Genomic DNA, 20,805 nt, shown 5'->3' on the forward strand with positions numbered 1-20,805 from the left:
CTTCCTTGGTGTCTACCACATTTATACCATCAATTAAATAAGATGTAGAGGCCAAATTAACTCTTCAGCATTTACAGTCCTTTTGCTCTTTCAACCATCCCAAATCTTGAAAATGTTTTCTTCCTATCATCTCTCACACCCAACAATGTATACAATGTGAAAGATAAAATATGAAGAACCATTCAACACAAGTTCCAGTATTTTCTTTCTCAGAAACTTGAGGTAAATTGAGGTAAATTATTTATAGCTCTTCTTTCATGTCACTTTTATGTAAAAAAAAAAAAAAATTCCCCCACATATATGGAATTCTACACCTATTTAATCTCCCAAAAGATTAAAAGAAAACCCTTAACATTTGCAATATTTCTTTCAGGTCATTAAAAAAGGTAAAATATTACAGAAAAACCTGATGTTTTTTGGTTTATTTTACTGTTTGTTTCCTTCTTCCATATTATCCTGCTGTATTTAGAGTTTTTATGCTTTAACTACACAGATATCAATGAACAATGAATACAATTTTGCTCTTTGAAAAACTATATTAGAAGATCATATTCCACAAGTATTTTCATTTAACATTAGAGATTTATTTACATTCTTTCATTTAAAATTCTTCTAAAGTCTAAAGTCATTCTGTGTATCTATTCTCCTCCCAAACACAAGGAGGGTTTAGCATGTGATAACCACCCAAGGAACATTCCCACCTTCCCTATGTTCTTTTTCATTATAGTTCAGAATTTTGATTCATGTTTCACCACCAAGAGTTAATTAAACTTTATTTCCTTTTGCAGATATTTACCTATACTTTTTTTTTTAAAAAAAGATTTATTTATTTGAGAGAGAGAAGGCACAAGCATGCGCACATGTGCACAAGCGAGCACCAGCGGGGGGAGAGGCAGATGGAGAGGGAGAGGGAGAATCCTCAAGCAAAAGCCTGATTCAGGGCTGGACCCCAGCACCCTGAGATCATGACCTGAGCCGAAATCAAGAGCCAGCTGTTCAACCACCTGAGCCACCCAGACACCCCTACCTATACTTTTTTTTTTTTTTAATAGGAGAGCAGAGTCAGTGCTTCCTTTCTTTTTTTTTTTTTTAATATTTTATTTATTTGACAGAGAGAAATCACAACTAGGCAGAGAGGCAGGCAGAGAGAGAGGAGGAAGCAGGCTCCCTGCGGAGCAGAGAGCCCGATGCGGGGCTCGATCCCAGGACCCTGGGATCATGACCTGAGCTGAAGGCAGAGGCTTTAACCCACTGAGCCACCCAGGCGCCCCTACTTTTAAAACCAGTTCTAAGCTCATCTTTCCATTTGGGTTCTTCTTCCTCTTTCTTTCTTTTTTTTTTTTTCCCAAAAGCATATTCTTTAGATCTTTCAGAAAATTTGTGTGGGTGGTAAGCTTAGTAAATATATGCTTTAAATAAATTGTATTTTACTGTTGATTGAATTTAGCTGAGAACAGAACTCTAGGATCCCTCACTCAGTCCTCTGAAGAGACTACTGCATTGCTTTCTGGCATTTCTTATTGTTGACAGTCTTTGTTTTTCTTTAACTCTTTTGTAGATAGCTGTTGAGATTTTTCTTTATGACTCATGCCTGACAATTTCACTGCTGTGTGTCTCGATGCAGATCTATTTTTACTGAGTCATCTATATTGTAAGATTCATGGCTTCCCTAATTTTCCAAAATACCCAGACATGTCTCTGAATATTGCTTCTCTGTATAACACATTCTATCTACTCCTATTTTATAGACATCCTTTCAGATAAACTCTGGAACACGTCAATTCATGTCTCGCATCTTTTCTTCCACGTTTTTGTCAGTTTTTTCACTTTACACTGTTTTCTGGGTAAAATTCTCAGTACTGTCTTTCAATTCATACACTCTTCCACTAGAATTTCTCAACATGTGGCAGTTGCCAAAACCAGAACGTGGGAATTATCTGTATTTATTTTTTCCTTTGTCCTCAACATCCATTTGGGCAACAAGTTCTGCCCATCAGATTTCCGTTCCTACTGCCTCTGCACCCGCCTTTAGGAATTCTCGCCTGCCTTCCTGTGATAACTCACCAGCTTACAAGCTTTCTCTGTCTCCCTGTAGCATTCACTTACTACAGACTTGGCCGACAAGAACTCTACCAGAATGCACTGTGTTCTTTCATATTTCTAGGATTTTTCACCTTTTTAAAATAATTGCCTTTCCTTCCTCTATCTATGTGGATAATGCAAGTAAACATTTTACTGTGAGAAGCATCCTTGTCCTGAATCATCACCAACCCCTCCCAACCACTGAGCTTTGTGCTCTCTCCTTTGTGACCTACCTCTGTGAGTCTACACTTATCTGTGTTATAGGACACTTCTCAGAAAAGCTGCTTTGCCTCCTCCATTCACTCAACTATGAGCTTCCTCTGGGCATCATCTGTGCACTGTACAGAAGACGGCTGAATGATAAATGTGCACTGAATCAAATGCATAATAGAAAGGAAAATACTGGGAAATTCCTGGATAAGGCAAAAGGTTAAAAAAATGAGGCTTAAAGTTTTTTTTTAAATAAAAGTATTTCAAATGTTCTTATTACTGTTCTGTAAGAGTACTGGTGGTTCAAGGATTTTTCCGGGGTTTTGATAAAAGAAAAATAAAGCAAGAAAGAAAATAAATGATTGCTACAATCATCCCATTTGTTTAAATACTGAATATGAAAAATTTCCCCCATTTAAATGGTATAATATAGGGAATAAGTTTATAATAAATCAACTAATTTCAGTTAGTTTATAAAGTACGACAGTTTCTAGGTAGTATCCTTTTTTAAAAAGTGAATATATATGAACACATGTGTCTGTGCATGTTCATGTGTGTATTGATACATTCATGCATAAATAAGGCATGGTACCAAGCCCTTCTTTGAGCAAACTCTACCATGCTCAGATGTGGTCACTGCATCTTGTACCTTACGAAAATGCAAGATCTCCCTAAATAAACCACCCATTGGCATATAGTAATAATATGGCTGATGCTCCTTACATCTCCTCTGGAATAAGATATGGTATGAGTAATCTTATCAAGTAGAATATGAGCCCATGATGGCTTGTGCTTGCTGTCTGTAAGGATAATTCTCCTCTTGATGTTTGCCATAATTAGAAATACAGAGCCCAACACTGAAAAATAGCCATAAACCATCCAATGGCTTATTGAGACTTGTAAACTGAAAAAGCTATAATCTTCCCTTTATATCAGATATGCAAGACTATACAGTTAAAACTGGTTTAAGTTATAGTTGAAAGGGGGGTTATTTTTCAGTGTGAGGGGCTTGTGATGAGGATTACTATAAAAAATGATCACAAGTGGCCCAGGAAGGAAAGAAACAGGCGTGTCAGTAGTTATTTTACTTGCAAGGTGGATAATGAGATAATAAAACACGTAATTGGAGGTTATACTATCTTGATTACTGTGGATTATACCAATGGGTACAACAATGCCATTAAGCAAGCAGTGCCTCACCAGTTCACGCTCATTTGTACGATGATGAATGGATTGATTCTATTTCGTTATAGCCATGACTTTGAGAACGTGTTGGAAAATATCTGTGATCCCGTATCACGATGCCAATCAACTGTGGACAGCGTATAAGGTATTTTACTCTTAGACAAACGTAAGAACATGAGAACTACAAAAACACAGAAAAGATACTATTTGAGACTCCGAAGAGAAACGAAAACTGGAAAATGTCAGATCTTACCATGAAGCTATTCTCTGTAACCAAAACACATTTCATGGAATTTATTTTCCAATTTTAAAGAAGGCATTTTGGAACATCTGCTATATAAGCTAGGATAATTCTAAAACTGTAACGTTATAATGATTATTAGCTATTGGCTAGTGCTCGGAATTTTATTGAACTCATTAATCTAAGAAAAATAAATATAATTATAACAGTGATAATAAATGCTGGCTGTGTTTTTACTTTGTGGTTTCCACTTGTGTTTTTCAGAAAATAACCACTACCCAAATGAGGCAAGATAGAACAGGCACGTCTGTGTTGTATATGTCTGTCCAACCAATTCTCGGCTCAAGAGAGCTCCAGGCAGAGACCAGATATGTCTAAAAACGACACAGATGTCAATCCCTGAAACTCAGTGAACCACACTCTGACAAAATTTCCCTACACCTAGAAATGTTAACCTACAGCTCGAGGCTGTTTTTAATGCTGCAAGATGCTGGAGAAATGGAAATACATAATACAGTACCATAAAGCCGATATTTAGCAACACGGAATTACTTCACGCAATTTACAGATAGAAAGACAGATACAGATAGACAAATTTCATATATCACGAATTTTAAACCTTGACAGTAAAACAAAATGATTTAAAAATACAATATATCTAATTCAAAGAAATCTGGAATTGGAATAACACTGACAAAATTAAAAAAAAAAACTGACAAATTTTCTACATAACTAAGGCAAATCCCTTTAAGCATCAAGTCCAAGTATGGCAAATGGCTTTAGAGTATTAAGAAATGTTGATTTTGTTGAAGACTATCACTAAGAAGCCTTGTCCTTATAAGGAGTAGAGGAAGTAACATGGGTCTCAGTTTCCTTCTCTGTAAAAAAAGGCCATAACATCCACACGTCTGTTATTGTTAAGACTTGAAGATGATGTATGTAAAGCACAGAGAACATACAGGCATTCGATAAAGGTTAATTATTTGAATGATTTTTAATAAATATCTGTATAAGATTTATTACTTACTTTCTTTGTTGCCTACTTCAAATAGACTGACCATAATTTAACCTTTCTTTCATTGCTAATGGTCATTATTTCAAAAGCAATTATTGTGCTGTAATAAAGTATTATCTCCAAGGACTAAAGAGCTGTGTAAGCCTATTTACTCTAATCCCAAAAGACCTTGCTGTGATTTTTCGAGGTCTTATTTTAATAATAATTTTGACACCTTCTTTGTTAGCTGTCACTTTTTGCTCTCAGCCTACCGACTAAAGGGAGTTTCCTAATTTGGGCAGGGGGGATAGCAGAGAGAGGGTATCGAGCTTTTGCAGCCTAGTAATGCAAAATCAGTAGATCTGATCTCTGATACTAAGGAAAAATACAGAAAGTGAAATGCTCCACAATTTTTGTGGCTACTGGGAAAACATAAAAACATCTAATGAGACAACATTCCAGGGGACCCGTTATAAAATAAAAAATGGAGATCTACTCCTCTCGGCTCCTTTTCCTTTGCAGATCTCGTTCACTAGTTTCTCTCTATGCACAGCTGGAAAATCATTTTCTCAAATAATGTAAGAAGTATATCTAAACTAAGAGTTAAAAGGCTTTTTTTTTTTTTTTTCTCTGGGAAAGGATCTCCGGCCCTCTCCTGTAAGTGATTCCTAGTATATATCATGCAAGCAGTTTGTGTTTTACACTCTATGCAGTGAATGTGTGTGTGAGTGCGTTAGAGCCTCCAATTCAGTAAAAACCACACAATCTTTCATTCTTGATGTACTCTCCATCCTCAGCCCTCACTGTTCACTCTCTTCCTGGTCTGGAATACTTCTACCTCCTCTGAGTAGCAAAATCTTATGCTTCTTTAACTTTCGACCTCAAATACCACCTACTGTATCTTCATTATAACGTATGACTTCCTCTAGAGTCTAATTCATGTTCTCCGAGGATTTACAACCTCGGTCTCTAGAAGGGTTCCTCTGTTTTAAAGGGCCGTGTGTTTATAGAGGACTGATTTAAAACATCCACTCCTGACAAAGGCCACACCAGCGATGATGAGGGAGGGAGCCCTTGGATGTAGCGCGGAGAGACAAAAATGCAATCACAAAATTGACAATTCCTTTTAAACACAGAAGATTTGAAACGACTCAGACAGCGCTCTTTTCAGATTTGTGCTCGGGTTTGCTTCATGTACCTTTAAGATTAGAGGTCTGTGGAAGGAAACCAAATCTTTATTTTATGGCTGCAACAAATAGGCCCACCATGGGAAATAAGTCATTTATTCTTTCTCACAAAGAGACAGTCACTGCATAGTGCAAATAAAAGTAGCATTTTCCCTCTACTTAAGGTTCGTTAGATGAAATTTATGTTTTTAAAATGCACTGCAAACACCAAAATCTGATTGTACCATTATCAGCTTTTAAATCAAAACAGCTTGCTATCTAGTAAGGACAGGAGAACTGGTCGATTTATTTCATAAAACTTTATGTACAAAGAGACAGTGTCTATGAACTTAATGGAGAGAATATAGAGTCTGGAGGGGCAATTTTTATTACAATTTATAGTGGGATTATCCATACTCCACAGTTTTCAGATTTTATTGAGATTTTATGGTACTACGATGCTGACGCAGTTAACTGGAGTAGGGTAGGAGGCATAATTGTTTCACCCTGACTGGGAAAGGAAATTGGTGTTACTGTTATATAAGAAGCCTATACCAGACTCTATTAATTGCCTGAATCCAATCAAAGCCATTATTTATCCTAGTTTCACAGGTAAAATATTTTACCTGAGGGTGAAAGGATAAATAAGGACTATAATTTTCACCCGGCAATATCTTTTCATTAAGACCCTTTCAAAGTCATAAGAATACTTTTCACCCACAGGGGTTCAACTCCAGAGACAATTAAAATCTAAATCATAGCAAGCATCTGTAATGTACCACCAAATATCATTCTTCAATATTAAGTACCATGAAATAAAACAGAAACAATGCATGCAAGAATGCCAGGGAATTACAGATGGCCCAATGACATCAAACAGTTAACAGCTGGAGGAATGGTTTTCATTCATTCGGCAGACACCTTAGTATTCACTGTGTCCCAGACACTGATAAGGCAATAAAACAATGCATGATATAGATATTATAATTATATATTGCATATTATGTATTGAGCCAAATATATTGAGCCTATACACACACACACACAGACACACACACACACACACACAGAAATAAAATTTCATATATTGCCTTTTAATGTAGTATTTCCCTTTGTAGGAAAAAAAGACATTTTTCCCCCAGGTCTTTTGCCAGAGAAAGAAAGGGTCTTCCAGGAAAAGGAAAGTCTATGGGTAAAAGTAGAAGAGTCATCATGAAAAGCAATGGAAACTGTAGCTGGGACATGGGACATATTTGGTAGAATGGCAACAGAATGGCAACAGACTGGGATGGAAGGAGCCAAACTGAGGAGATGAGGAGCCTTGATGGTTATCATTTTACCTTGTTTCATCTCCTTTACCATGTAAGAGAAAGATCCTTTTAAGGTTAGAGTTGAGGTCTATAGACGAACACTGCCACAGCATTCCTAAGCATCTCAGATGAAACATTGTACCTGTACCAGACTACATTAATTTACTAATTTGTTCATATCTTCAACCCATAAACATTTATTGAGCATTAACCAGTGTCAGGCACGATGCTATCTGTTGGGGAAACAGTAGCTACTGAAGCTTGCAGGGATTTTGGGAGACCCCAGTATATTTTAATCTTGGAGTGGAGATTTATAATAATGTATCCTACATATAGACATATGTTTATGTAAACATTTATAACACATACAACAACTACACTTTTTGTCAACAGAGGAGCTTACTCTCCCACTGTCTTTCTTTCCCCCAGGAAAGTGAGAAACCCAGATATCATGAGATTGTCTTTCTAATGCTACCCTGTTTCTACTGAACCTCTTTCTCGTAAGCCCCAGCTAACTAAGGAGGTAGTTCTTCTGATGAATTCTCCAAGTTATTCTGGTTTCACCAAATTCTATTTTCTGTCTTTCTGAGTTCTTGCTGTGTGGAGAATACATCTCCATTTATCTTTTATTTTTTCTCAAGGACACTCAGCAACACTTGTTAGCTAGCCCACAAGTTGGCATATATGTTTCTATTTATCCAACAAACATAAACAATGGTTTAAAAAAAAAAAAAAAAACCAAGAACAGATACACAGAAAGTAATGTTTTCTTTCTGCTAAACAGAAGTAACATACAAATATACAGGATGGAAAGTGGGACAAATGAGTAGGAGTTACACATTTGTGTGTGTGGTCCAAGTTAAATATAGTCTTTTCTAAATAAATATGTGTGTGTGTGTGTGTGTGTGTGTGTGTGTGTGTTTCACATACTAGAGCTCTAAAAATTAAGCAGGTAAGTTATATTTCAAATTTAGGTTCAAGTAAATAGGGCATATTCACTGTACTCCCTTACAACCCTCAACTAGCTAGCCGGGGGAAATCTAGAAGCCATGGGAGAAACTAGACTACCGACATTTGCTTTAAAATTCTACCACTAGATGGCAGTACAAAGACTGTCATTTTCAACACAAGTGGCTTAGTTCCATAGACTACATTAGTTCTAGGAGAGGAGATTTGGTGAGACACAGGAGAGAAAACGGAGTTGAGAGTCAAAAGTAGGTAGAATGGTGAGGGGTGGAGGAACATAGAGAAGGCCAACCAGGAGAAGGGAGAACAGAAGCAAATGGAAGGAAGGTGAAGAGTGAAAAGGCAGAGAAAAAAGGTGGAGCCAAGGCGGATCTTTGAGAGGGAGGCCAGGAAGAAGGCAAGAGGGGAGGGGCTGAAGCAAGGGTGAGAACTCCAATGTAGCCTTTTTCAGGTTTTCTGGACAGGAACCACAGCAAGAAATGCATATTTCAACATGACTCAGTATATACACACACTCTTTCTTCCTCTCTCTCTCGATCTCTCCCAGTACCATTTGCATGTATGTCAATAAATAGGTTGCCGAACAAAAGTTTCACTGTGTAATACTTATTTGGGTGATATACTCAGAAAAAGTCTCAATTTTATTTAATTTCTTTATAACTGCCCATTTTAAGCTACCAAATCAATTTTAAGATTCAACAGGAAAAAATCCCAGAGTATGAATAATATTGTTTCATTATACTGTAAACTAAAGCTACCTCTTAAGGGGAGTTTTATTTTAAAAATCTCCACAGCTGGGATGAGGGGATACTCTTGGCCATAGGATTAGTTCAATAAACATTTGCTGAATAAATGAATTAACAGAAGAAAGAAGATGGTGGAGCCACCGGGTCATGAAAAACACGAACTAGCCAGTGATCAGGGCACCATTCCCTCCACGTAAAGGTGGCTGGGAAAAAAAAAAAAAAAAAAAAATCAAGTATATGATGGTGACTCTGTAAATTGATAGCTTTTCTTTTACTTCTCAGATAGACAACTATCAACTTGTTCTTTTCTAAAGAACACAAAGTAGAATACCAGTTAATGAAATTCTCCGCTAACAATGGAAAACAGGCAAAGAGAAAGAGCTGAGAAAATAGTTCAATAGTTCAATAGTTTGGAACAGAGAAAGAGTTAAGGGAATAAGAACAAATAGGGAACAGAAAGCGCAGCCAGAGAGTTGTAAATAATTAAGAGGCTAATTTAAAATAATGCTAGCAATGATTCTAAGACTGAGCTTCCCTCTTGGATCTTACAGTCTTCCTTCTTTCATTTGCTCCTATAGATCTTAAGACTCATTGGATAAAATGCTCATTTGATATGCAGATATACTTTGATACAGTGATGCCAGATTTCCGAAGGTCTCTCACAATGTGTATATATATCCAAATATCATCAAAATAATTTTATAAATACCTGTATTAGGTAAAGTAAGAATTTCCTTACAGTATAATAGGACCTGTACCATGTGAAATTTATCTGTAAGCAAGAACTAAATTTTTATATTTATTATTTACAATAACTTTATATTTTTCAGGAAAGAAAAAGTTTTTACAAAATAAAACCACAAAGGAAATGAAAGGTATTATATTCAAAAAATACAACATGTAATGTTCAATGTATTAAGTATCACCTGAGAAACTTCTCAGATGTGGTGAAAAATGAATGTAGCAACTACATCAGAATATTTATTAGTAAAATATCACTTATAAGCATATATTTATTTATACATAAATTCAATCTTTTTTTAACTATAGCGGGAACTTTTCCAACAAGTTAAACTGGTGTGGTGGCTAACAATTTACAACAGAATGAATACAGAGGCCATTTTGTTAAACTCTTGTTTAACTACTTTCTCTAGTAAATAGATTTTCCTCATCTAGATCTTCTCCTCTTTGAGTAATATCTACTTCTGAGTGAAGTATCATCTCTCTCTAAATGTTACCATCCTTACGTTCTTCTTTTTCTCTTCTTTTGTGCTTTGTATTTTTATTTAATATTTAACTATGTGTGAGGGGGAAGCCAATTAAACTCATTCTTTGACATTTTACAGTTTACAAGGAGTTTACCTAGAATTTTCTCTTTTCTGCTAATTCTCTCAGCACAATACAGATAACTTCTGTCTCCTCTCCAAGCCAGTTATTATCATCAAATCTTAGAACTAAACCAATTTATGCTAGATGAAGGAGGGAAATTAACAACTTGAAGGTATTTCAGATGAACAAGAACTCAAGAAGCCAGTTTTTTGGAGGAAGCTATTCAACTTCTTGTACATGTCCAGAAGTGAAAAGATACCAATAAATTTCTTCTCCTTGTTGCAAATCAGGTAAATGCAAACAAGTACTCCATGAATCTCTCCATAAAGTATTCTGAACTCTTATTTAAAACTCCATTTTTCATTAATCTTAGAAAGACTTAGAAAGAAAGACTGGCTTTCTTACTCTTTAACAAGTCCTGCCTTGCTTTATGATGATAGCACTGAAACACGCAAGTCCTAGCAAGTCTGTATTTCAGAAGAGTCAACCAAAAGTCAGCAACACTCCAGTCCCACTTTCCAAAAGGCAGCATTAAAAAAACATTTTTTTTAATGAAAGAACGTAAGTAAGTAAATGGCTTATCAATAAAAACCAAATGGAGGCCTAAAATGTCAACGATATTGGAAGTTCTCCTAATTAAGCATATGTCAAAGAATAAATTTACCAAAGGAAGCTGCAGTAGTTCAATGATTCCAAAAGTAAAGACAACCATACACGTAAGCATAGGTCAGCTGCCTGGGACTATCCTGTCATATGGACTGATGACACCAGCATTCCACTGAATGCTGAACTAAAGGAGGACAGGTATGTGTAAGGTAGACAGAGGAAGTGAGTCGGTGACAGAAGGAACATCACCTGAAATAAGGTATCCTTAACATTCCACAAGTGAGAGCTGACAGCAGAAGACAATGCAGGAAGCAGAGATCTGAAAGCGGGGAGCTTCTTGCGAGCAAAACCATAGCCAAACTCCATGGTCTGGAGAAGCCAGAGCTAGAGCCCTAGTCTCCAACCAGCTCTGCGGCGATCACTGCAATGACCGTATTTCCTTTCACAAATAGAAATGGCACAGGACTAAAAATACACTTGTGGCTTCTTCCTGTTGGCTGCTGAGAAAAGCAACAGCCTGGAGGGAAGAAAATGGGGTGTGAGTATTTCAAATTTGCCCACGACCACATCCCTTTGAAAGTCCTGAATGAGTGCTATGAAAATAAGGTATATTTTTGGAGGATTCTTCACTTCATCTAAATATAATTTTAAAAAACCCACAACATTCTTAAAAAAGATGACCAAAGGAATTACATGCCCAAATGGGGCTGGTTTCTTAACAGCAGTATCAACATGCTCTCGTCAGATATCTTGGGGAAAAAAGTACTTTCTACTCAAGGATCTAAGAGCATAATTGTTTTAAGTCTGGAATAATGCACTCAGAACCCATAGGAAGTTGTTTTTCAAGTATGATTCCATTATAATAGAGAGTCTTAATGCAATAAACATGTTTTATACAATTCTGGTAGACCAAGCTACTCGGGTTGCATTTTCATGGAAGAAAATGTGGCTGTATAGGAACCTAGAGCTGAACACTGGCCCTCTAGGCAATCCATTTTACAACATCACAGGGACAGAAGAAATGGGATGGTGGTTAAGGAACACCACGCTTGCTGCTCTTAGTCTTTTTCAGTTCTGATTATTCCAAAGCCACTGATCAATCATGCTCTTGCTTGAGCCTCATTCCTGGGCATCAAGGTGCGATGGCCTGTTCCTTCAGCTACCTGGAGAAAGGACCAGCTCAGGTAGGAGCTGATGAGAGCTCCTCAGGGGAGCTCTCATGGGAGGGAGGAGATGAGTCCATTTTTTTCCCTAGCTCATTAGCTGGATGGTCACAGACTGGTTATGGCACTGCTCTTTAAGTATTTTGAATTTCTAAAACATAACAATCATTAATACTCAGATATAAAAAATAGTTTTAAAGGACCAATGCGAAGTGTTTTGGGTTTATTTTGTTTTCAACTACTCTATCCCTGCCTCTAGGTGATGAATGAGAAATGTTTGATCTTACATTAATTCTGGTGTCACTTTTATAACTCTCAATGGACCCAATTTTATGAACATTAATTTGTTTGCTTTTCATTATCAACCTTAGATGATCATCTGCTGTTTTTCTATTCCCTTTAACTTTCCATCATTATCTTTTTTCCCCCAAAAACTTTGTCAATCTAGTAAGCTGACTTTAGAATTTTGATAAATTACTGCGAGATGTAGGTTACTTCCACAGTATCATATAAGCAACAAACGTGCAATTAAAGACTTTGCTTCTACAGCTCTTTCCTCTCTAGAATTACCCATTTTCAGCTCTCTTCTGGATTATTCTTGATATCATACAAATGGGCTATAATATCTCCCTCTTTTTAAATCCTTCCCTTGATTGCCTAAAAGGCTCTCCTGCCATCCATTTCTCTATACAACTCTTTCCTGCAGAGCTATTCCAAAGAGCTGCCTAGACTTTCGGTCTTCCCCTCCTCACCTCCCAGCTGAACGCAAACTCACTTCAGTCAGTCCTTTGTCCCCATGACTCCACTGACACACTGTCACTGTCACCAGTGAACTGCGCCCTGCCAGATTCCCAATTCTCAGTCCTCATTAAGCAGTGATTCAGTGATTCTTATGAAAGGAAGAATGTAAAAAGTAGTCATGTCACTTTCCTGCTCAAAGGTCCAGTTCCAGTGACTTCCCACCATATATAGGAAAAAACAAACAAACAATGTAACCAAATTCTTTGAGGCCATACATGATCGGTCCTACTCACCCCTCCGGTCTCATATCCCACTGCTCTCCCATCGCTCATTCCCCTCCTGTTCCACCAGCTGCCCTGTAGTTCTTCCTCACACCAACCACTCCATGCCTCAGGGTCTTTGAACTTCCAGTTCTCTCTTTCTGTAAAGGTCTTCCCCAGGTATTATTATCATAACGTACGTTTCAGGTAGACCAGATTGTACCTAAAACTGCACTCCTGTCTTTTGACTTCCCGTTCCCTTACCGTGGCTTATTTTTCATTATAGCTCTTACACTATCTGCCATAAATTGTTTGCCTCTTACACTAGAAAGTAAGGCCATTACAGTAGACATTTGCTCGTCTTGGAAGCTCAATTCTCAGAATTTTACTTGGCATATAGTATGTCCACAGGAAGGGGGGGGGGAGATCCCAAAACTTGCTTTCATCCAGGCAATTACAAACCATGAACAACTTTGCTTGTGATCTGTTATAACTCCTATGCTTTTCTGCTACTAAGTATCTGTAAAAACTAATGAAAATATCTCCTGGGAAATCTACCAAAAACTTCCCCAGGCTGGACTGAAACTCCTTTATAAGGTCAAATAATCCCTTTAGGGTCTTGTTTATAAATAAGGTGTCTCAGGTGACATAGCAACAAAACTCGGGCCAGATCAGTCCATTGGCTGTTCCTTCTGCATAGAGAGCTCCCATTTCTCAGCACAACCATTTTGGGGGCTAACTGCCACTTGGTCCTTTTGGTATCAAGAGGGAAAATGTCTTCCTTGGGAGACCTTCTCTGACATCCTCCCTCTTGTAGCTCTAGCCCAAGTTGTGTTTGTCCAGAGTATCATGCTGTTCTCTTCAGATCACATATCACGTTCAAGGCCGAACTGAGATATGTCAGTGCACAGACCTAGCCTGTCATTCCTTTAGACCACTATTCTTCAAATACTTGAATGGGCTGTTTCTATCCTCCTTGGAAAGTTTTCTCACCTCCTTCTGCTGTTAGTCAAGCACAATCATAAGGACATTTCACCCTAACTCATCCCCAAACCCTAATCACCCCCTCTGAGCATCACAGTGGAAACATTTCTAACCATATATAATACCCACTGTGAAAATACTTTTATCAAATACAACTTTCTCCATCTGCAATTATAATTAAACTCTCTCTCCTGGGCAAAAATCCATGAGTAGTCTACGTTTTAATCCAACTGAAGCACAGAATGTCCACAATTATCAGTTAATTATATGATTTTGTTTTTGTTTGTTTAATGTCGATACTTCCCAGTAGACTATAAGCACCCTGAGATAGAAACAGCATCTGTTTTGTTCAACACTGTATCCTTGGACCAATAAAATACTTACTACATGACAGATGCTCAATAAATACTTGAACGGATAAATGACTCAATTCACATGATACATCATCTTAAAACATGGATGGGTCCGTTCACAGGTCTTTGTGTACATGACAGATAAGGTAAACGATTTATCTATCAGAGACCAGATGTGTTATAACAACTTTAAAAATAATTAGCCAGTACATTCACCTGCATTTATATGGGTTAGTTTTATAATTTTATTGTTAGCATTTTGAAAATCCAACTCCCCTATCATATTTTCTTTTGCTTATCCATATAAGATATACAAGTCCTACAAGGGAATGGAATAGGGGCTCCCTTTATCACTTAGCCATTTCATGGTTGGCCCAGTGCCCAGATGCACATGTGAAAATAAAGACTTGAAGAATTACTGAAATGCCCTTTCTTTTATTCATTCTGTTAGGTAGGCAGGCCTCCTCCACTAGACACTTTTACCATCATCTAAGTAATCAGTTAAACAATAAAAAACCCTTATAAAATGCTATACCAATATTTGTATAATATGGTGATAATAAAAACATAATACAAACTAATAAAAATAGAAAATATGGGATGTTTCCAGATAATTCCTCATAGTAAACTCTCATCCCTTATAACGTGTAGTAACAATTTTGAGAAGCATTTCTGTACTAACTTCTTGGGAGCAGTTTTTCATTTGTAAATTCAGTATGTTTTTTCCTTTCCAACTTTGTTTTATATGACAGAGAAAAAATTTCTGAACATTACTGCTTCAAGTACCTCGGGAAGGAGATAAATAATAATAAATAATTGCAAACATTTTATTGATAGTTGATTAATCCAGACATTAAGCTCTTACTTAATCTCCTCAATAATCTTGAAGGATAGATCATGTTATTATCCCCATTTAATCTTTGAATAGCACTTCCCAGTCCAAAACTGTAAGTGAAGGGACTAAGTCTAACTCAGATTCCTGATTCTGACTCTCATGCTCCTAACGTCCATATCACAGTCCAGGGGATTTACAATTATATCAATTTTTATTCTTGGCATGAGAAAACTGCTGAATAAAAAACATGGCATGAAACTAACAAATACACTTGAGAGCAAATTATAGCACGAGTCGTAACAAAGTTCTTCGGCAGAGACATAGTTTCCAAAAAATTAAATTTTGGCAATATACTTTCAATATCAATCCCCTTAAATAAAAATAACTTCTCCCTTAGAAAGATAATGTCAAATAAAAGAGGTATCTCTCTTGTTTCCTTCATTAGTACATCAAAATTGTAAAAAAAAAAATAAAATAAATTAAAAAGTCGTGAACAACATTAAAATCTTTGTCAATCATCTTCACAATTAAAGCAGTATCTCCCTTAAGGGGAATGGTACAAGGACTGGATTCTGTGGTATACACATATACACATAAAGTAATGCAATATGCAAGCTTCCACTTTTGCTCTTTGTTAATTCCTAATTCTTAAAAAAATTGTAAGCACATCTTTAAATTACAAAAGAAAATCAATACCTAACCTAATAAAATCACATAAAGTGGTCTTCAGTTATGCTATTATTCAAATCGGTTAGCTCCTTTTGATCAGAAGTGTTAGTAACATCAGAGAGGGTTCAACTACAGTAAAATCCAAGAGAAGACTACTTCATACCTCCTTTTTGTCTACTTGGTCACTCAGATGGTGGTGGGGCTAGTTCAGGGCCTTTGCCCGAAACAGCACAAAGGACAGAGGTCTCCACATTAAGCACAGAACGCTACATCCCAAGTCTGCACACTAAAACCTCTTAGTGCCGTAAATCAGGTGATATTTTTCACTTGGTAATACTAAGAAGGTACAATTCATTTCATGAGCTATGAAGAAACTCAATGCAGGTAAGACCGTAACTTGCCAAAGATGGATGCAGTTTTGTAGAATCTGTTTGCAAAAATCTCTCTAACTTCACAATCAACTGTTGTTTCTAGGCACTGAATCCTACCTTATAGGATTATAAAAATCCAGGCTTACTAGCATTTTATGAGAAGGCAATGTGTTTATGTATTCATCAATCATATTTTAATGATGGGCCCCAGTAGTAATACGATAGCAACGCAAAAGGAATACAACATATCTTAAACCCTCATCATTTCTGGGTCCTGAAGACAATATACATGCATAAGTGTTTAGCTTTAGAGGGAACGAGTCAATGACTATGGGCATTTTCCATTTCCACAGAAGGATGGCTTATATTGTAGATTCATGATAAAGGAAGACTAAATCGACAGCGTGATGTTACTTTAATTCCTTCTAGTAAAAACTGGGAAAAAAAAATAAGAGCTTAGAAGTAGGAAAGCAACTTCATGATCAACTGCATAACTGCCATATACAAAATTAGGCAACCAGGTATTATTAAATAGAGTTATGTAGCAAAGCATTTCCTGCCTTCTAAATCCTGGAAGGGAATTTTAATATTGCATTTTGAAATACTGCATCATACCGAGTCATACCGGTATTTAAAATGACAGTAACTTCCACTAAGATAAGACCTCAAGCTACATGAGACTTTTGTAGTCAAACACCTAACTTTAGAATTATTTTACTGGCGACTCAACTTACAAGCAGTTATGCTAAATACAGATTATCCTTTCCATTTGAGCCTTTGAAGGAAAACATCATTTTGCAAAGGAAGACATTTGAATTCCAACACTAAATGACTCGATACGTAAAAATATAGACTGAAGAACACGGAAGCAAATACCAATGCCAACACGCGGTTGGTTCGCCCTAAACCGTGCTCATCAGCTCACGTCTGCGTGGTGCACAGAACCTCTTTGGATGTGGTATGCTTGCACACGATTTAGGGGCAGCTCACTGAATAAAGGCACAGTTACCCCTCACGCTGAAAGAAATCAAGGCTTCGATTGGGTCCCTTACCTTTGCCATGGCTTCTCCCATCCTCCAAAAGCGGCACTACGATAGTGTTGTTCACATTTCCAGGTGACCGCACAGCTGTGTAGACAACAGGCACCGACTGTACCACCACGGGGATGCGGTGAACGTGACTCAGTTTGTTAGACTGTAAATTCATGGGACTTGAAGGCGGGACGGGATGGATGATGTGCAAAAACTGCTGGCCTCCCACCCCAGACGCGGAGGCTACGAGGGGCCCTGGAGTTAATACTGTTGACGAAGATGATGCTGAAGATACTGATGTGATAACGGTCGGGGAGGAGGCTGGACGACTAGAAGACGATGAAGAGGTTGAAGTTGAAGAAGGTGAGGAGGCAGACGCTGTCATGGAAACCGGGGAGGATGACACGGCTGTGGGGGATGTCCTGGCTTTGTTGATTGACAAGTCCACTGGCTCAGTTTGTGTTTGGAAGTGATCTACAGATAACGAGTCCTCCGCGGGCTCCCCTTTCACATTATTTAGCAACAGGGGAACAGCTTCCATATCGGGGTAGTTGTGGACGTTTGGAGACTGTGGGGAGAAAAAGGGGACACATACGGATCCTTGTTAATCACATACCGAAGAGATGGCAAGATTTATGACTGGAGTGCTTATTAATTTTTCCCTTATTGCTATGAGACACTACTCATTCCCCAAATATTTGAAGATCTGCTCGGTGACAGTCATCGTGATTAGAGTTGAGAGTACAAAAGTACAAAACAGGATAAGACAAGGCCTCTCCTATAAGGACATTTTCATCCTATTGGGAGAGACAGACACAGTTGTTAAAATCAGTGAAAGAAGTACTCCATGGAGGAGAAAAGAGGCCACAAGAACCCCAAAATGAACAGCAGTTGAGCATAAGATCTCTAAAAGACAAGGGAAGCATGCAAAGCATTACCTACTTAAAACTATATAAATACAACCACTTATTTACTTAAAATAACAATTATTCTAATTAAAAGCATTCATGTTGTTGTCTTGACCCATTCTGCATTTGTGAGTCTCACTTTCCTCAGTTGTAAAGCGATGGGAATTCTGACAAGATAAACTTAAACACCCCTTCCAGCTCTGCAATTCTACGATTTCGTGATTCTAACCCTTACTCAACACTCTCATAATCTGGAGGCATAAAAGTACCTGGCAATAATTTTGGGGAAGATCACTATATTTTAACTTTCATATATGATGCAAGAGCTCCCACATCATTCTCACGACAAGCACTGAAAAGGAGCACAATTGCTAAATTATTAAATATAAATGTTTTCTAATAATTGGTTTATGTTTTCACTCCTAGTCATAGCAACATTTTTCTTCTCAAAATAATGTACATAACTACTACAATAAACATTTTAGGAAATAATTTTAGAAAAAACTTATTCCGAAAATTTTAAATTGTTTATGAATATTTTATTTACCTTAACATAAAGATAATTTTGTACAAGTTCATTTTTATTCTTTTTAGTTTTAATGAGCAAATTTTAAATAATAATAATAATAAATCCAAGATTCTACCCAGACTAATGGACTCAACATTTTTATTATCAGATAAAAATATGATTTATCCTTATATTTATTCATTCATAAATTCAACAAGTATTCATTAAATGCCCACCTCCCAGGCCTAACAAAATGGCCTAACAATTTTATTGTCATGTGCCAGGCTGGCCTTACCATAGAAAATTAGACTGTGACAGGTTATTTTGGTTATATCTAATTTGGCCAGGCTAACATAGGCACTGATGTTCTATTATACAAAGACCAAAAACTTTTTCTTCAACTTCATTATGGCATCAGAACAACAATGTCTAAAATTATATTAAATTGGTTCATTTCATTCTTTGTTTAATAAAAGATCTTAGTTTGCTATTCCCCCTAAAATCTGAGCATACACTTAAAGGAACAAAGCATGTTTCTTAAAACCTTTCTTTATAGAATATAAATTATAGCTCCATTCAAAACATACAATAGGCAGTAGTGCAAGGGAATTCTATTCAACAAGATAATAAGTCAACAATGGTACCAGATCAACTAAAAAGGGAAACGGGTTGATGTTTTATTGTTGTTGTTTTTTTCCTAAGCTAAGATGGTTACTTACACACAAAAAAGAAGAGAATTAGAAAATATAAAAATAAACCATCCAATCTACTGCATGAAATTCTCAGTGCCAAGATTTCATTCTTTGTGTTGAAACTGAGAAATAACTCTTTAAATCTTTTCAGACATTAAGAAACAAGACAAAACAAAAAACCCCCACAAATACCATAAACCAGGTTACTTCTAAAAAAGCTATTAGCATTATCTGCTCTTCTAACTAGAACAGTATTTCAATTGATTCCCAGCATTACCATTTAATTTCTTTTCACAACAATCTAAGATATTTCTTATTAGTGTGTTATACGCACATAGAAATTCTTTGTTGAGGCTGCTTTTATAAAATATCCCAAGTGGTTTGTCATTAAAATTATAAAATATGTCATTAAATACATGTTACAAAACACTGTTTGGCTTCAAATATAGTCTTGATTAGTTTCTCTCTTCCTACTGTATTAACTACATCCAGAATTCTAATTTTGGAAACAGCGATTTTTCTGTCTCGTTAGACAAAAGGTTTACATGCAGATTTACAAACCGAGGGCTGAAGTGTAAGTCATCACTGTAGCAACATATCATAATATAAAGAAAAGACTAACGGATTGTGCCAATATAAGAGCTGAGAAAGATAGGGTTTATTTGTAGAGATGGCTTCTGAGACATCAAGTGTCACTGAGCTTTGCAAATGGCTTCAACTTTTCTAGATTATGAACAGGAGTTCACCTTTTGTATCTGCTTATTCCCTCCCTCAGAAACAAATTTATTCCTTAAACTGTTTTATAACAACAGAAGCAGAGTGTCCCTCTTATAATTCTGTTGCATATCCTAGGAAAGCTATGAAGGACCAAATATTAAGAGTCTCTGGGTATTTCCGAACATGTGAGAACTACTTAGCTTTTACATGAGCTTAGCCAATATATAGAAAACGGTCATGACAATTAGCAAGGATAAACCCAACACATGGAATACACACGTCGTCTCTGGAACACTGGCCACAATATGCATGAAGTTACAAGGACCACCATCGCAGAGGCATGTGTCGGTTCCTTCTTCCTACGTAGCAGGTGAAATGCAGCCACGATGTCACCAAATGATGCCTCATCAGTAGAAAGAGAACAAAGTCTTTATTGTACCATTCACCTGTTTACGGTATTGACATAATATTACATCCTCACAGCCCATATGTATCCCTCCTACTGGGAGGCAGCAGGTAAAGCGCCCCCCTACCCCCGTAGCTTCGGGCCACACATCCAGAGGTGGGAAGCTAGCAATACCACTTCAAAATGGTTTCAAAACATCTGTGGCCCACTTCTGCTCCTTCTGCTCCTTCTTTTAGGAAAGAGAAAAGACCTGAAAGACTAGATCCTGAAATCATCATTTGGAATTCATTTCCTGACTTTCAGAAAGGTGAAAATTGAAATGCATCGGTTCT

The 20,805-nt window shown here is 37.0% G+C and overlaps 1 protein-coding gene across 7 annotated transcripts in view; it reads right to left on the reverse strand.

Annotated features, from left to right (window-relative positions):
- KLF12 (Kruppel like factor 12) overlaps positions 1–20,805 on the reverse strand; it is a 436,995-nt gene that overhangs the window by 124,653 nt on the left and 291,537 nt on the right. For all 7 annotated transcript variants that reach the window (XM_045978049.1, XM_045978044.1, XM_045978050.1 and 4 more), the window contains one exon: positions 17,264–17,810. In XM_045978049.1, the coding sequence (XP_045834005.1) occupies positions 17,264–17,810 (547 nt within the window). The remainder of the gene's footprint in view (positions 1–17,263; positions 17,811–20,805) is intronic.

The sequence above is a fragment of the Meles meles genome, chromosome 14, assembly GCF_922984935.1.
Source record: "Meles meles chromosome 14, mMelMel3.1 paternal haplotype, whole genome shotgun sequence".
NCBI classification, from domain to species: domain Eukaryota; kingdom Metazoa; phylum Chordata; class Mammalia; order Carnivora; family Mustelidae; genus Meles; species Meles meles.